Source organism: Maniola hyperantus, chromosome 20 (assembly GCF_902806685.2).
Source record: "Maniola hyperantus chromosome 20, iAphHyp1.2, whole genome shotgun sequence".
Taxonomy (NCBI): domain Eukaryota; kingdom Metazoa; phylum Arthropoda; class Insecta; order Lepidoptera; family Nymphalidae; genus Maniola; species Maniola hyperantus.
In genome coordinates, this window is record NC_048555.1 from 5,034,491 (window position 1) to 5,050,931 (window position 16,441).

A 16,441-nucleotide genomic window follows, 5' to 3' on the forward strand; every position below is an offset into this window, starting at 1 on the left:
ACTTGAACACACACTTGAATGACATTGACAGGGGGGTGCTATTGGAGAACAAAGGCTTAGAATTAGTTTCAATACTCTATAGAATATTCAAACAAGAACCTTGAAGAACAAAGGGGACACTTGACGGCAGCGTTAGTTCTGATTTGTGCCACGCGCCAAGATAGGCTTGTCGCCACATACTCACACTGACACACACTGACAGTAGGCCTATGGTAGTATTCTGTGGTAGTGACAAGATGACAGTGACAGTAACAGTGACATTGACGTTTCAAACGATTTGTGTGTGATGTGATTTGTTGGCAAAATTATTAAAAATTACAAAATATAAATCCAATATTAAAATAAAATCAAATTGCAGCAAAACAGAGACTACTTTACTTAAGTGCAAATTCAGTGCCATTTACATAACAGCCTCTTAGAAATTTAGAACCTTACAAACTTAAGATTAGCGAGTAGCGAGTAGCGACCGGTAAATTATTGTTATCTCACTATACTATTCCACTGTGATATGCTGCTAATATTACCAATAACCGCAATTCAATACGTATTACTTAACATGCCAGTTCGAAATGTTGCGTAGGAAATCATCATACCGCAAGTTGCAATCGGAACACGATAGAACACAGACCTAAATCAAACTACGTAAACAAACAATTAAATCTATCCGGTCTACTGAGGAAGGCTCCTACTGTGTCTTGATTACAAAATATGTATAAAAAATAACCTCGATAAATTCAAACTGTGCATGGTACCGAACCTAAAGTTATTTTCAACATGTTGTCGTGGATACAACATAGATGGACAGCCTTATGGCTCTTGATAGCATCCCATGGTGCTTTGTGCCTATTTTTGTATGGCTTTTTTCCGCTGAAGTATCATTCAGGAAAACTGGCTCATATGAATGACCTTCCAAATTTTATTAATAGTGTCAGGTAAGTTTGCAATTCCAGTTTAAAGTAGAAATATATTCAATTGTATAATTACTTAGGTACTACTTAATCAGTAGATAAAATACTAAGTGGGCCCCATAGTCTGAGTTATTTTTTATTTAAATAATTATAGTAAGCAACAAGTCAATATGGCAATCGGGATATGGGGTGGGGGAATGCCCTGCACATCACCCGCGCTCACCCCCACTGGGTTAGTGCTTAGGGTGTCCGGAGTGTTTCCTCCCTGATTGCCATCTCGATATGTTGCATACCTACTATAAATACTTAAAGAAATACACACTCTGTAAAAATATAAACTCTACCTATTATGGTTTATGAGATACATCACACAGCCCACTCACAGATGCTTCATAATAGGGTCCCGTTGGCACTCTTCAGATAAGTAACTCCAAAAAATACTGAAAATACTCTTTTTTCTTTGTTCACAGTATTGATGGTCAGGCAGTGTATAATTCTGGTGAAAACAGTGTAATTCTGATGGTGATAGATGGCTTGAGATATGACTTTGCAACTGAAGAATACATGCCCTTCATGGGAGAACTGTTGAAGAATAAATCTGGATGCATCCATGTATCTGTCGCCGAGCCACCTACAGTTACCATGCCTAGGATTAAAGTAAGATTCCAGTTTTGAAAAATATTCCCCTTATGTTAATAAAATTACTATACAACAATCAGTATAGTTATTCTATTTCACGCAGACCGCTCAGCCTTGGTTGTAATAGAGAGTGTACCACTACCAATAAGCATTAATGCATTTGTGTGCATAACATAAACTATGTTGCAGTCAAGACTGAGCACCACACACACTCTAACAATGTGTGTGTGTGTGTGTGCACTCACACATCAGCCAAATGGTCTTCATGAAATAGAACATCTATAATTTAAAACAGTAAGTACAGTCTGTGTGACCGCTGACCCTACCATGAAAGTTGAGGCACCAAGCAACATTGCATTCTGGTGCAGTGCAGGATACAAACAATGGGGTATGGATTTAATGAAGACTGCCATACTCCTATTTTTTGTGTTAAGAAGTTTATATGGTTACTAGCTTATGCTAATAACTTTGTTCATGTGGACTACATAAATTTCAAATCCCTTATATTATAACCCCTTCAGGGGTTGAATTTTCAAATTTTCTTAGCAATGCCTATGTCATAATAGCTATCTGCATGCCAAATTTCAGCTTGATCCGTCCAGTGGTTTGAGCTGTGCGTTGATAGATCAATCAGTCAGTCAGTCAGTAAGCTTTTCCTTTTATGTATGTATACAGATGAAATTAACTGCAATAAATTATTTTGTACACCTAACTGATCCACCCTGATAATCAAAACCTTCATAATTTGTATGGCTGGAAATTTTGAAAATTCTTTTTAGTAGCTGTCTACATTATAGAAAATTTTACTTTTCCTACACTTCTCTTTCAAACAATTTCTCCTTTAATTAAGTTGTTTAATAGTCTTAAGATTACAAGACCAAAGAAAAAAATATTCTTGACCAGATTTTTTTTAAAAAGATGATAGATTTCGAGTGTTGATTTGCCATTATCTGTACCCATACCCATATTATAAATGCGAAAGTGTGTTTGTTTTTTGGTTTATTGGTTTGTTGGTTTGTCCTTCAATCACGTCGCAACGGATCGACGTGATTATTTTTTGCATGGATGTAGTTAAAGACCTGGAGAGTGAAGAGTGACATAGGCTACTTTTTATCCCGGAAAATCAAAGAGTTCCCACGGGATTTTTAAAACCTAATTCCACGCGGACGAAGTCGCGGGCATCAGCTAGTAATTTATAAATTTAGCATGTAAACTTTGTTTAATTAATTAAAAATGTTTGATGAACACAGTCACCAGAAAGGAAAAGGGAGAAAGCACAGTGGAGGCGCACAATAAACTTCTGGAGGGATATATTCGCAAGTGTCACTTTCTGTAATTATATCACTGCTTTGCTTGTTTGTTGCTAGATCCAAAGAAAGAACTTATTGATTTAAGACTAGACTCTTTTTCTGTAGTCGTTATTCCTCATTGCTAAGGGTTGTGACTTCTGTCCAATAATCGAATAATGGCAGGAGTTCTCTTTGGATAATAATGCTGTGGGTTCCCAGATCCTTCCGCAAAGAAAACGAAATTTTGATTCTTAGAAGGAAAATAACTGGGACTGATGGCCTAACGTGCCCTCTGAGGCAGGGAAGAAACGGAAGGGTGAAATTTGGACCTCCAAAGTTCATCACCCATCCAGTTACTGAGTTGGGTCAACGTTGCTTAACAATCGCAATCGATTGATATGCGTTGTCTTGTCACAACTAGGCCACACATCCCTCTTGACTAGCCTCTACTCTATACAACTCTAATCCCACTCCTATTTGGTCTCAATACCACGTCATCATAAAAAGCCAATGTTTTGCGCATTTTTGTACAAGTTACTTAATAAATCCATTTGGAATACTAATTGAATTATTCCAGATTTCAGTTCCAAAAACTTAAACCACTGAAATAACTATGGAATCGAAATCTGAAAGTTCAAATTCTAAACATATTCAATAAGTTTTTTCTTTGGTGTTGTGATTTGTATTATCATGTGTAATTTTAATTGCTCCTGTTTGTTACATGCGTACATAGACTATTGGAAAAGTACACAGACTGCATTTTATAGAGAAGCCAAATTTAAAAATTGATTATTTAAGCACGTGATCACTGGCGCAATGCAAATCAATGTACGCAAAGCACACAAAACTGGCGTTGCTTATTCAAATCCGTTTTTTCGTGTCTATTCTTTTCTGCAGTCTGTGGCTGTATGTATGTTACATTTGTGTATATTATGTATGTATGTATATATTATGTTTTGTTAAAAATTGATAAAATTTCAACAAATTTCAAATTTGATCAACCAATCGCTGAGTCATTACTGAGAACGGGTCTCCTCTCAGAATGAGAAGGGTTTGACCATAGTAGACTATGATCCACACTGGTCAAGTGTGGATCGACAGACTTCACCACATCTTTGAGAACATTATGAAAAACTCTCAAGCATGACAGTTTCCTCACGATGTTTTCCTTCGCCGTTAAATCAAGTGATTTTTAATTGCTTAAAACGTATATAACTCCGAAAAGTTGAGGTGCATGCTCTGGATTGAACCCCTAACCCCCAACTAAGAGCCTGACGTTTTAACCACTAGATTATCACGCTTAACGCCGCAATCAGTAGTTATAGCATTTCATTATTTCACTTCCCATTGCAATAGTTCCTGTCTGATGCTATCTATGTATAATTTTATAGAGTTCTGAGTAATTAATGGATTGCAACATTTTTCAGTAATTGCATTAATTGCATTGAGTATACTGTATACAAGATACTATGCAGTTAATGTTCAGTAATTATCGTAAATTGTATGCTTCAGTAATCTTAATGTTTCCGAAGTAGCATAGTTTATTTGAATATTTTTCGTAGTAGGTATACTAGGTACTACACCTGTTTGTGAACTGCATGCTACTATGGTGTCATGCACCAAGTATAAATCGTTGGTGGAGTTAAATAAAGAACCTCGTCATCAGTATGAACCTGTCCAGCAATTTCCATTACTACAGTCCTTTTGGACATTGCTGGCGTGCGGCCAGTAAAGACCTAATAACTTTCCTCTGTATTGAAATCCTTTCTTCAGTAAAGTAACCGATTCCGAGCAAGTGGAAGAAAACTCAATTAACATCAGACAAAACGCATCACAAATACAGTAGGATACAGTATTTGACAACTAGTCAAATCAGTAACTTTTTATCAAACGTCAAAACGATTTGATGTAGTCAAATACCCAATTACTAGCTTAACTGATTGTATTTTTCAGGCTATGATGACTGGCAGCGTGTCTACGTTCGCAGACGTAGCGCTGAACTTCGGCGCGCCTGCAGTGAAAGGGGACAGCGTGCTACGAGTGGCCGCTTCAAGGAAACGGCGATCCATCGTGTATGGAGACGACACGTGGCTCAGACTGTTCCCGGGTCTATGGGCAGACTCTGACGGAACTACTTCCTTCTATGTCACGGATTATACTGAGGTTTGCAGTGACATTATACCACAGACATGTTACATTCTTCGGCTGTGGAGGGGGACAGCGTGCTGAGAGGGGCCGCATCAAGGAAACGGCGATCGGTCTTGTATGGAGACTAAAAATTTAAAATTGCTTGCGGTGGCGTGCGGTGCGGTTGTAGAAAAAGGAGGGTGGAATGAGGTCAAACAAACTCTTCAGAGCTCTCGCCACTATATAAAGGCGATAGAACACGCAAAGAGAGCTTACGTCTCTGCGGTGCTCCAGGCCGACGAACTGGTTAGTTTGGGATCCGATCAAATGGAAGGAGTTGGTACCTACTGGAATGCTCTGGCAAATAAAATTCAATATCGTTATTTATACGCATTTTTTGGGATCGTCTTGACCAATTACTTCAAAAAAGTTCCCCTTAAGTCAGTCAACCTTAAAAATTATAGTCTATCTAGAGGCGGATTAAATATCGAGAGCAGCCTAGGCAAGCATCTCATAGGCGCCCCTCTAACAGCCATCCATATTAAAAAATTTACTAACCAATTTCAAAAGAACGAGGAATCGTCTCATTGCATAGCTGGTAGTTGGTGGTTAGGTATAGATATTTATGTGAACGAGAAGAACTTCACATCAGGACACTTTGCTATATTAAAGAAGAGGCAGTTTCTGTCACTCCAAGATAATATTACTTAGTAGGGATAATTAGGCAGGTAATGGAACTCTACATGATCGCGCATGTCCCTTCGTAACCGCGCGCCCCTAGGCCTAGTTTGCCTTAGGGATAATCTGCCTCTGAGTCTTTCATTCTTAATCAGACAATTTTTCAGGTAGATAACAATGTAACGCGGCACCTAGACAAAGTGCTGACGCCAGATGAGAATAAAAAGCCGACATTTGACTTCTTGGTACTCCATTACTTAGGGTTGGACCATATCGGACATTTAGAAGGTGCTAGAAGTCCGAAAATTAAGCCCAAACTATTGGAAATGGATGATGTAGTCAAGAAAATATATACCGCTATGAAAACATGGGTAAGTAGTTTATGTTTATTTTTTATTTTTTACGTAATGGCGGTGGTTTTCTCGGTTGAGATGCGTGGAAAGCCGTAGTATATTTTGTGATCTGTTTGTCTTCATGTTTATTTTTTGTTGTGTTTTTTTTCTGTACGTTTGTTTGGTGTTGTTGTGTTTTGAACCGTGAACGCTATGGTCCCAAGTAAATGTTTTTTTTTTAACTAGTTGATGCCCTTGAATTCGTCCGCGTGGATTTAGGTTTTTGAAAAATTTCGTAGGAACTCTTTGCTTTTCCTGGGTAAAAAGTTACCTATGTCAATTTCCGGGTCGCAAGCTACCTTTGCACCAAATTTGATATAAATCGGTAATACCCGTGGGTGTTCAAGAATCCCGTGGGAACCCTTTGATTTTCCGGGATAAAAAGTAGCCTATATCCTTCCCGGGATGTAAGCTAACTCCAAATTTCATCAATATCGGTTTAACTGTTGAGTCGTGAAAAGCTAGTAGATAGACAGAGACACTTTCTTAGTATAGAAGAGGTATGGATAGTGTGGATATGGTTAGTAATACTAAACTCGAAGTGCAGTGAGTTTGACATATTCTTAACAATAAATCAGTAAAAATAAATTGCCGGCCCACTACTGAGCACGGGTCTCGTCTCAGAATGTGAAGCGTTTTGGCCACTGGCAGACTTGACACTCCTTTGAGAACATTATGGAGAATTCTCAGGCAGACTTTTAGTTAACCTAGGAAGAAAGAATAATTTCAAGAAAATAATGTTATTTCTGTGATTAGTAAGTAGGTACATAGAAAAATGTTTCTTAAAAGCTGATTATTCCACTAAGCACATTGCTCTGCTTCTTTTCCGTGAACAGGCATCCAAAGATAGACGCATGATGTTTGATATTGATATTTTTAGGATCGCACAGGGGTATTATTTATCTGTGGCGATCACGGGATGAGGGACGCCGGGGGGCACGGCGGAGCGAGTGCTGCCGAAGTGCTGGTGCCGCTAGTGGTGATCAAGAGCGACAATGTCCAGTGCCCTGAACCGTGAGTATAATACTGTATACCTTGCAGAAGCCGTGATAGCCTACTGGTTAGAACGTCCGCCTCTTACTCGGAGGTCAGGGATTCGATCCCGAGCACGCACCTCTAAATTTTCGGAGGTATGTGCGTCTTTGACACAATATTATATTCTTATCTGATGTACTGCCTACTTTGTCAAAACATTTGTACGTCAGGGTTTCCTGACTGGATATGTTGGCAACTCTCTATTGTACACCTTGTCTTCCCATATTCACACAAATAAATTATTTCATTTCATTTAGGTGATTAAATATCACTTGCTTTAACGGTGACGGAAAACATCGTGAGGAAACCAGCATGCCTGCGAGTTCTCCATAATGTTCTCAAAAGAGTGTGACGTCTGCCAATCAGTCGGTTCGCTGCTTAAGTGAATACGTGAGTCTAGCCGTAACAATCTATATTAATGAACAGCTAATTTGTACGTGTTGATATAAATATGTCCAATTTTATAGATCTATATAAAACTACTTATAGGTTATGTTCAACGGTCGCCCAAGTAGACGTAGCCCCTACAGTAGCTTGGCTGTTAAACGCGCCTATACCGGCAGACAGTACCGGCAGGATAATACCCTCGCTGCTACCCGCGGATATAAGACAACACCTCTACCTTTTGCACGTGCTAGCGGATCATAACGCCAAGCAGGCTCTACCCGCGGACACAGGTAACTATCTACTGCCTTAGAGAAGTAACAGGCATAGTAGCATAGCTACTGAACGTGCCTATACCGTGAGACAGTACCGGCAGGATACTACCTTCGCTGCTACCCGCGGATATAAGACAACACCTCTACCTTTTGCACGTGCTAGCGGATCATAACGCCAAGCAGGCTCTACCCGCGGACACAGGTAACTATCTACTGCCTTAGAGAAGTAACAGGCATAGTAGCATAGCTACTGAACGTGCCTATACCGGGAGACAGTACCGGCAGGATACTACCCTCGCTGCTACCCGCGGATATAAGACAACACCTCTACCTTTTGCACGTGCTAGCGGACCATAACACCAAGCAGGCTTTCATGGCCCAACAGTTTAACCGATTTTAATGAAATTTGGTACAGAATTAGCTTACATCCCGGGGTAGAACATAGGCTACTTTTTATCCCGGAAAATCATCCATACCTACTAATATTATAAATGCGAGAGCGTGTCTGTCTTTTTGTCTGCTAACTTTTCACGGCCCAATAGTTTAACCGATTTTGATGAAATTTGGTACAAAGTTAGCTTACATCCCGGGGTAGAACATAGGCTTCTTTTTATCCTAGAAAATCAAGGAGTTCCCACTGGATTGTAAGAACCTAAATCCACGCGGACAAAGTTGTGGACATCATCTAGTGGATCATAAAAGTTTAAGTTCTGTCTGTACAGAATTCTACAAACAGTTCAAACGTGCAGAGTCCCAGTTCGCCCACTTCCTCTCTACGGGCCAGGAGAGCGCGGCCAAAATCGCCAAAGATTTCTACGACGAGTCGCTGAGTGATATGGCCAACTACCTCACTGAAACTACCACAGAGTTTGACATGTTCGCTATTGGAATCGCCATTTTTATGATGTATGTTGTAAGTATGCCACAGTTCTTTTTTAAATTTTGTCAGGTATTTTTGTAACTTTAAATAAAGTTATCAGAATTTTTATTTTTCTCGCGACTTGCATAATTAGATCTTAGATGTTAAGTTAGAAGCTGTTGCACTCAAGAAAAATTTAGCATTGTAGTAGAAGAATTTTCAGGATCAGTAATTCCGGAGATTATCCTCTACTCGCTTATATATATAACTAGCTGATGCCCGCGACTTCGTATGCGTGGATTTAGGCTTTTAAAAATCCCGTGGGAACTTTTTGATTTTCCTGGATAAAAAGTAGCCTATGTCCCTTTCCAGGTCATGCAAAAAAAAAACACGTCGATCCGTTGCTCCGTTGCGACGTGATTGAAGGACAAACCAACAAACAAACACACTTTCACATTTATAATAGGGGTAGTGATTATCTCGCAAATTACTTTTGCTTTTTTATTATATTGGTATAGTTTGCTATTATTTCCGATGAAGAGTTTCAATGACTATAAACAGCCGTACGGCATGTGTCGATAAGTTATTTAGCAACATTGTTATTTGTAAAAAAATCCATACTATCCATACTAATATTATAAAAGCGAAAGTGTGTCTGTCTGTCTGTCTGTCTGCTAGCTTTTCACGGCTCAACCGTTCAACCGATTTTGACGAAATTTGGTACAGGGATAGCTTGCATCCCGGGGAAGGACATAGGCTACTTTTTATCCCGGAAAATTGAAGAGTTCCCACAGGATTTTTAAAAACCTAAATCCACGCGGACGAAGTCGCGGGCATCATCTAGTATATAATATGGTCCTTATTGGCAAATAACAACGTTGCTACGTAACATATCGACAGATAGGCTTTATTTATTTTAGGTCTGTTTGTTAATTTGTCACTAAAATAGTGGGCAATTCATGATTTAGGACTGAATGAACATTTTTTCCTTCCAGTTGACCGGAGCGCTTCTATGCGTCACGCTTTTCTCATTCCAACAGGACCCGCAAAGAAAGACCAGCGTAGTACGACACCACAGGCAATCCCAAGCAAGCACCTTTGTAGCTTTTGGGATCATTTTCTCCCTAATCTCGACCGTTTTGCTCATTACCTGCTTTATATCGGAGACTAAAAGCCGATTTTGTTCCTTCAACCCGATTTGGTCAATCGGTTTCATTACAGCTTCTCTAGCTTTAACAGCGGCATACTTTGTTATAAAATCGGCTATAGAAAGGACCAAAGATTTGTCCGCCTTAAGGGAACTAAATGCTATTGACTATTTACTGATAATTGGTACCTTATTTCACGCTTGGTCCTTTTTCGGAACTAGTTTCATAGAAGAGGAGCATATGACGTGGTATTTCTTTTGGAATACCCTAATGTTCTTTATATTGGTGCGAACGATTGTGGTGGTTGTGATGTACTTTAGTAAGAAATGGTCCGGCTCTACTGAGGTTCAAGAGAAACCGGATTTAGAGAACAAGATGAGCTCAGTGGGTATCAGTATCGTGCCTCAATGGGTGTTGCTGATTGCTTTGCACAGGTCAGAATAATCTGTATATATAAAAGGAAAAGGTGACTGACTGACTGACTGACTGATCTAGCAACGCACAGCTTAAACTACAGGACGGATCGCGCTGAAATTCGACATGCAGATGGCTATTATGACGTAGGCATCCGCTAAGAAAGGATTTTTGATAATTCAACCTCTAAGGGGGTGAAATAGGGGTTTGAAATTTATGTAGTCCACGCGGACGAAGTCGCGAGCATAAGCTAGTTTTATCTAAATGGTTTAACTATTAATAGGATCACTTGATGTGTCTGTCTGTCTGTCCATTTGTCACAATCGTTTTGCCCCGAATCTACTGGACCGGTTGAACTTGAAATTGGTACACATATGAATATATATGATCAAAACACAGACGTGTAACGTAAATGAATGAATTAGAAAATTACGAAAAAGTTTTGCAAACTTGTGTGACAGGTAATGTCACATATCAAATGAAAGGACTAATTGTGACGATCCCAAATATATTTTGTTTATAATCCATACTAATATTATAAATGCGAAAGTGTGTCTGTCTGTCTGTCTGCCTGCTAGCTTTTCACGGCTCAACCGTTCAACCGATTTTGACGAAATTTGGTACAGAGGTAGCTTGCAACCCGGGGAAAGACATAGGCTACTTTTTATCCCGGAAAATTTAAGAGTTTCCACAGAATTTTAAAAACCTAAATCCACGCGTACAAAGTCGCGGGCATCAAGTAGTTTTAAAATAAATAGTTTTAAAGTTATATGAGAAAACAGGAGAAAACTAGCCATCATCCCCCCTTATCTCAGAAACTACTGAGCCTAACATTAAAAAAATACATAAAATAGTCCTTTACTTATAGATTACAGTATGTGTCATATGTTTATTCCTCATTTCCTCCTCCTTATTTGACAAATCTTTAGAAAGAAAGTTTACACAATCTAAGATTTAATACACATCTTGTCTTCCCATTTAACTTTTCAGGTACCTAAGAACAATGAATCAAACGGGCGATCGTTGGTTGTTTCTACCGGACACTGCGGATTGGCTGAATATGCCAGAAAATGCTTTTTATCTAGAAGCACACCTTGTTATAGGTACATGTACTGAATATTAATCCAAATATCATCTTGAGACCCTCAAATTTATAAATGCGTGCTAAACAAGTAGTCCAGTCTGAATACGAGGCGTATTAATGCGCATTGTACAAAGACAGATCTCAGCAGCTCAGTATTTAATCCTTAGTCCATAGCTCATGTAAACGGCCATGTTACAACTGTAGATTGGGCAATTTGTTTTACTTTTCGAAAAACCTCGTCACCAAACCAAACAAACGTAAACGTATGAAACCCTTTTAACACAAACGCATGATATTAACATTGGTTTAAACTTTGTTTAAGTTTTTGTGCACAGACCATGACAGCTAAACTATGAAATTTTGCATTTAAATTAAAAGTGTATGACACATGTTAAAAATAGCGTGATTTTTTCAGGGAAGGTCTTAACACTAGGCATATGCCTCTGGAACGTTCGGCACATGAACAATTTCATGCAAATGCATTCCGCTATAACCGTATCAGCCACCGCTTGTATCTTCCTCTACCGGATAGCAACCAATGCCTTACAGACTCGATACACATTCATAAAAACTTGGGACCCAGTTATCATAGTCAATATTTTCTGGGGCCTCCTAATATTCCAAGTTATTTTCGAACTAGCGACGTATGTCGGAATTTTTACTAAATGCGGTTTCAAACCTAACAGCAACAGTAAGTTTGGTTATACTAAACCAAAAGCGAAAACCGAAGATTATTTCTACGACCAAATGGATGAACCGTGGAATATCGAGGAAGTGAAACTGAGTTTGGCTCGTTCGTTATCCCATATAATGTATAATGATATGATGTTGATTATCATTTTGCTGATGCGGCCTCACAATGTGATAATGGTGCCGAGTATATTCTTCACTTGTGTGATGACGTGCAAGTGTTTGGATCACAAGTTGTTGGACGCGCGGCCGGGGAGGCGGACGGAGGTCGCCGATGTTTTGAGCCAAGCGCTGGTACATCTGTGGATTGGTATCCTGTTTTATTTTTATCAGGTGAGATTTTAAAACGGTTATCTAATTCTTTTGATAACCCTCATTTGGGCTTCGCCGCAGTCAGGTAAAAAAAAGAATATTAGCCATGTAAAACTTGTGCCAGGAATAGGTACGATATTAGTGCAACAGGTGGGCTTTGACAGTATTCTGAAAGGTTTCAGAATTCTGTCCTCTTCTGTGACCGTTGAACTGTTGAGGCTTTATTAATTTACAGGTGGTATCGTCTAAACTACGCGACACGTTTAGCTTGCTTCCTGGATTCTGTTGTTTGCCGAGCACCACCTATCTAAACCGTTTCAAATGTCTCTCAAAGTAGTCAAAGTGAAAAGTTAACTGACGAACCAACCAATGTGCGGCCGTAGACACTCCCGTCTGCTGACGCGGCCGTACATTGGTCTACTAGACTGCGTCTAAAGCGGATTACGATTGACAAAAGTGCAGACATCAATGTTCGTTGGAATATGTTGCAAACACAGATATGTCCAGATTTGCAACTAGCGTGGCCCCCTCAGTCCCTCTCGCTCAAGCAGATTTTCTTACTTGAACCTTCTACACTTCACGTTGTTTGTCAAATACTCACGTACAAATACATTTTGACAAACAAAAAAAAGTGGCCACGGTAACAAGGACAAAACATAATCATTTTGTCACGGTCTAACAAGAGCTTAAATGCATTTAGCTATCTCGCTCTAACAGTAAGTGTCACAATAGGGCTACTTCTAGCAGTCCTTATTCTGAGGTTGCAAAGGTCAAAACCAAAGCAGGCATTTGCGCTGCGCTGTGCGAGGTGACGTGACGCGGCAGCGCCTTGCTCATACCATAATTGAAACATAATATCGCTGTAAAGAATTATTGTCAAGCATACATTCTATACGTATTCTAAACTCTATCCAAATCATTTTCCAAATTAAAATTTCATATATTTTTTTAGGGTAACTCGAATAGCTTGGCTTCAGTGGACCTCGGCTCGGGTTACGTAGGTCTCCGGGAGTATAGCGCAGCAAAGGTGGCGCTTCGCATGGGCCTGCACGCATATGCGGGGCCTGCGCTAGCCGGTGCACGGCTGTTCTGCGCTTTAGCCGCGGATCCATACAAATCCTATCAACAGTGAGTATAATTCACATTTGTATGGAAAGTGTTGCCAATCTATTTCACAAAGTTCATATTGCCATCTTTTTTACGAAGTTCCTTGCGGAAAAGGACGGAATTTTAAGATCAGTCAGCTCTTCTTTTTATATATATATGGAAGATGACAGTTATTTATTGTGTTGATTCGAGCGCTCCAGCGAGCGTACCGAGAATTAAAATTGACACTGTTAAATGGTATCCGTGTTGACACTATGTTGTTCCAAGTGCGCTCACTGTTGTTATCAACGCCAAAATGGCGAAAATCAAGTTACTTCAAAAACGGTTCAGCTATCGCAACTGCAGTCCCTAAAAGTAGGGACGTATATTAGTAGAGGTCAATGTCTGCAGCCGCTCCCCGCCGTCTTCTGATACCTGTTTAAAATGCTAATGCGCCGCTACTCGTCACCTTCAGCGCGATCAAGAAGTTTGGCGTTGCCTGTACCTAATATTGCGATTCCACATGTGATAGGTATCAAGTGGAAGCTGTCCCAAGGCAAACATTCTTTGCTTTTGCATTCCAAATAAGATTTAAAATGCCAATGGTACTGATTCTGAGCACAACTAAATTTTAGAGTGTTCATATCCTCTTCTTACTAATGTAATATGAAAAGGACAGACACACCTTGAGTCTTAAATTTAATTTAGAGCTGTCAAACCGCGTGACTTTCGCTGCCAGTCGCGAGCGTATTATTTAAATTTGTAGCGTGCTCTAAAATTTAGAGTCTTTAAATGTAAAATTCATGTACTTTCATCTTTTAACAATATTAAAAAGAAAAAGATGCAGATACTCTAAATTTAGCTTAGAGAAAGACAACAGAATCGGCGCCAATACAGTTTTACCCACACGACCTTTACACATTATTTCAAATTTCAGGTACTTAGAGTCAGTATGGCGAGTTATAAACGTCTTTGCACTGCAAAGGGTGTACCAGCTCGTTATATACTGCGTCATAGCGACGATATTCAGGCACCATCTATTTGTGTGGACAGTTTTTTCACCAAAGCTGTTATACGACTTCGTAGCGACCATTTTCTCCATACAGTCGCTATCCACGATAGGCAATATAATACTGCTAACGCATGTAACTAGTTGGGTCGCTAAGCTATTTACTTATAAAACGACTTTGTAATCCATACTTAATATTATAAATGCGAAAGTGTGTCTGTCTGCTAGCTTTTTACGGCCCATAGGCTACTTTTTAACCCGGAAAATCAAAGAGTTCCCACGGGATTATTAAAAACCTTCATCCCGGGGAAGGACATAGGCTACTTTTTAACCCGGAAAATCAAAGAGTTCCCACGGGATTATTAAAAACCTAAATCCACGTGGACGATGTCGCGGGCATCATCTAGTAAGTATTTTATAAAACTGACTAGCTTATATAGTGGACTACACCAAACCTAATTTTTGGTTTGAAATTCCTAATCCTTAGCGGATGTCTACATCTTAATAGCTATCTGTATGCCAAATTTCAACCCGATCCGTCCAGTAGTTTGAGCTGTGCGTTAATAGATCAGTCAGTCAGTCCGCGTTTCCTTATATATATTTATTAGAAGATAGATATGAAGTATTAGGCAGGCCGTACTTTGGATGAATTTTCGTACGAATTTGACTCGTTCCAATACGTACGAACACACATACACAATCCCGACCTTCCAAGTACGGAGCTCGGAAACTGGGTGTAAGTAAGATTACTTCGCACCTAGTCTGCGCGCTCTTGTGACAAAACAAGGGTTTTTCTAGCCTCGGAAGATAGTAATTGTTCGTGTATGTTCGTACGTATTCGCACGGGTCAAATTCGTACGAAAACATCAAAATTGCTATAACGCCTAAAATTTAAGTCCTCACGCGCCATTTTAACTGTGTCAAATTGTATGTCAAGTATGATTTTAGTTCTTATTTCAAAGGTGAGCCGTACTTTTGACATGACAGTTGACACAGAGTTAAAATGGCACGTGAGGAGTCATTTTGCTGAAAGCCACAAAACAAAATAAGAAGTAAGAACCGAGTCATGTAGTACGGACTATAACCCCAATTTAGATGAGATTAAATACCGAACAAATTAATTAGATAATTAATTTGTGATGTGAAGTGTAAATATTTGAGTACACACGTGGAGTTTAGTTTGATGTATGTTTATTATTCTATTAGATATAGATGTCTAAATGTTATATTAGTATTATAATAATACTAACATAACTAAAGCCCTAGCCAATCTTTATGGTCGCTCTGAATATAACTGCATTTCGATGCGCAGAACGCTTTCAGATATCTACTGAGACGAAGTCCGCCCGCACGCTTTTTACCATGCGTAAATTCGAGCTCGTTTATTGGTCGGTTGAACTTGCGCGTGGTTCACAGCGACCATAAAGATTAGCGAGAACTTAATATACTAGCGTGAACTTGTTTGCTTAAGTGTATTTTTTGTTACCAATTATCGCTATTTTTATATTAATCTGTTTAGAACAAAATGTAGACAAAGCATAGTTTTGTTTTTCTTAAATCTATGGCGCGCGCAATAAAGTTGTCCAATCTAAAAACAAGCCAATTTATTATGATTGCGCATTGTGCAAAGACAGATTTGAACCGGGCTTGTGTATTTAATAATTATTTAATTCTAATTAATAATTTAATTCTTAGGCTGAGATATATAGAGCGCACTTTGACTTTGCTCAGACTTAAGATTGAGTTAAACAAGACAGATTTATGTGAGAGATATATACCTCTGTCTCGTTTTAACTCTGTCTTAAGCCTAAGCTAAGTCAGAGTGCGCTCTATAGATCTCACCCTTACCTTAGTCTACTGTCTACGATCTGCTCAAACCACCATGTTGCAATCAGATCGGACTACGTGTTTTGCAGCCTCCGTACATTTTAGTTGAACGTGTTTTTATCCTGGTGACGCGTTTTTGTACCTATCTAGTTATATTAATTTAGTATTATTTAAATAAATGAACAGATACATGCCAATCCAAGATTGTTTTTTATTTATATCCTAATAGGTTTTTAAAAATCCCGTGGGAACTCTTTGATTTTCTGGGAAAAAAGTAGCCTGTGT

At 39.2% G+C, this 16,441-nt stretch overlaps 1 protein-coding gene across 1 annotated transcript; it reads left to right on the top strand.

Annotated features, from left to right (window-relative positions):
• Positions 1–281: 281 nt before the first annotated feature.
• Positions 282–16,358, top strand: PIG-G (phosphatidylinositol glycan anchor biosynthesis class G). Its single transcript, XM_069505357.1, has 13 exons — positions 282–932; positions 1,379–1,565; positions 2,798–2,863; positions 4,790–4,999; positions 5,809–6,012; positions 6,914–7,047; positions 7,558–7,745; positions 8,450–8,640; positions 9,582–10,168; positions 11,139–11,251; positions 11,648–12,255; positions 13,187–13,362; positions 14,258–16,358. Exons 1-13 carry the CDS (start codon positions 775–777, stop codon positions 14,511–14,513), a joined length of 3,078 nt encoding a protein of 1,025 aa, XP_069361458.1. The 5' UTR covers positions 282–774; the 3' UTR covers positions 14,514–16,358.
• The last annotated feature ends 83 nt before the right edge of the window (positions 16,359–16,441 follow it).

What these genes read in the sequence shown, in the direction of transcription:
- PIG-G (XM_069505357.1), top strand. Translation starts at nt 775, where the DNA reads ATGTTGTCGTGGATACAACATAGATGGACAGCCTTATGGCTCTTGATA. An exon ending in AATTTTATTAATAGTGTCAG is followed by an intron (nt 933 to 1,378) that starts GTAAGTTTGCAA and finishes CTTTGTTCACAG; the next exon opens with TATTGATGGTCAGGCAGTGT. An exon ending in ATACCGCTATGAAAACATGG is followed by an intron (nt 6,013 to 6,913) that starts GTAAGTAGTTTA and finishes TGATATTTTTAG; the next exon opens with GATCGCACAGGGGTATTATT.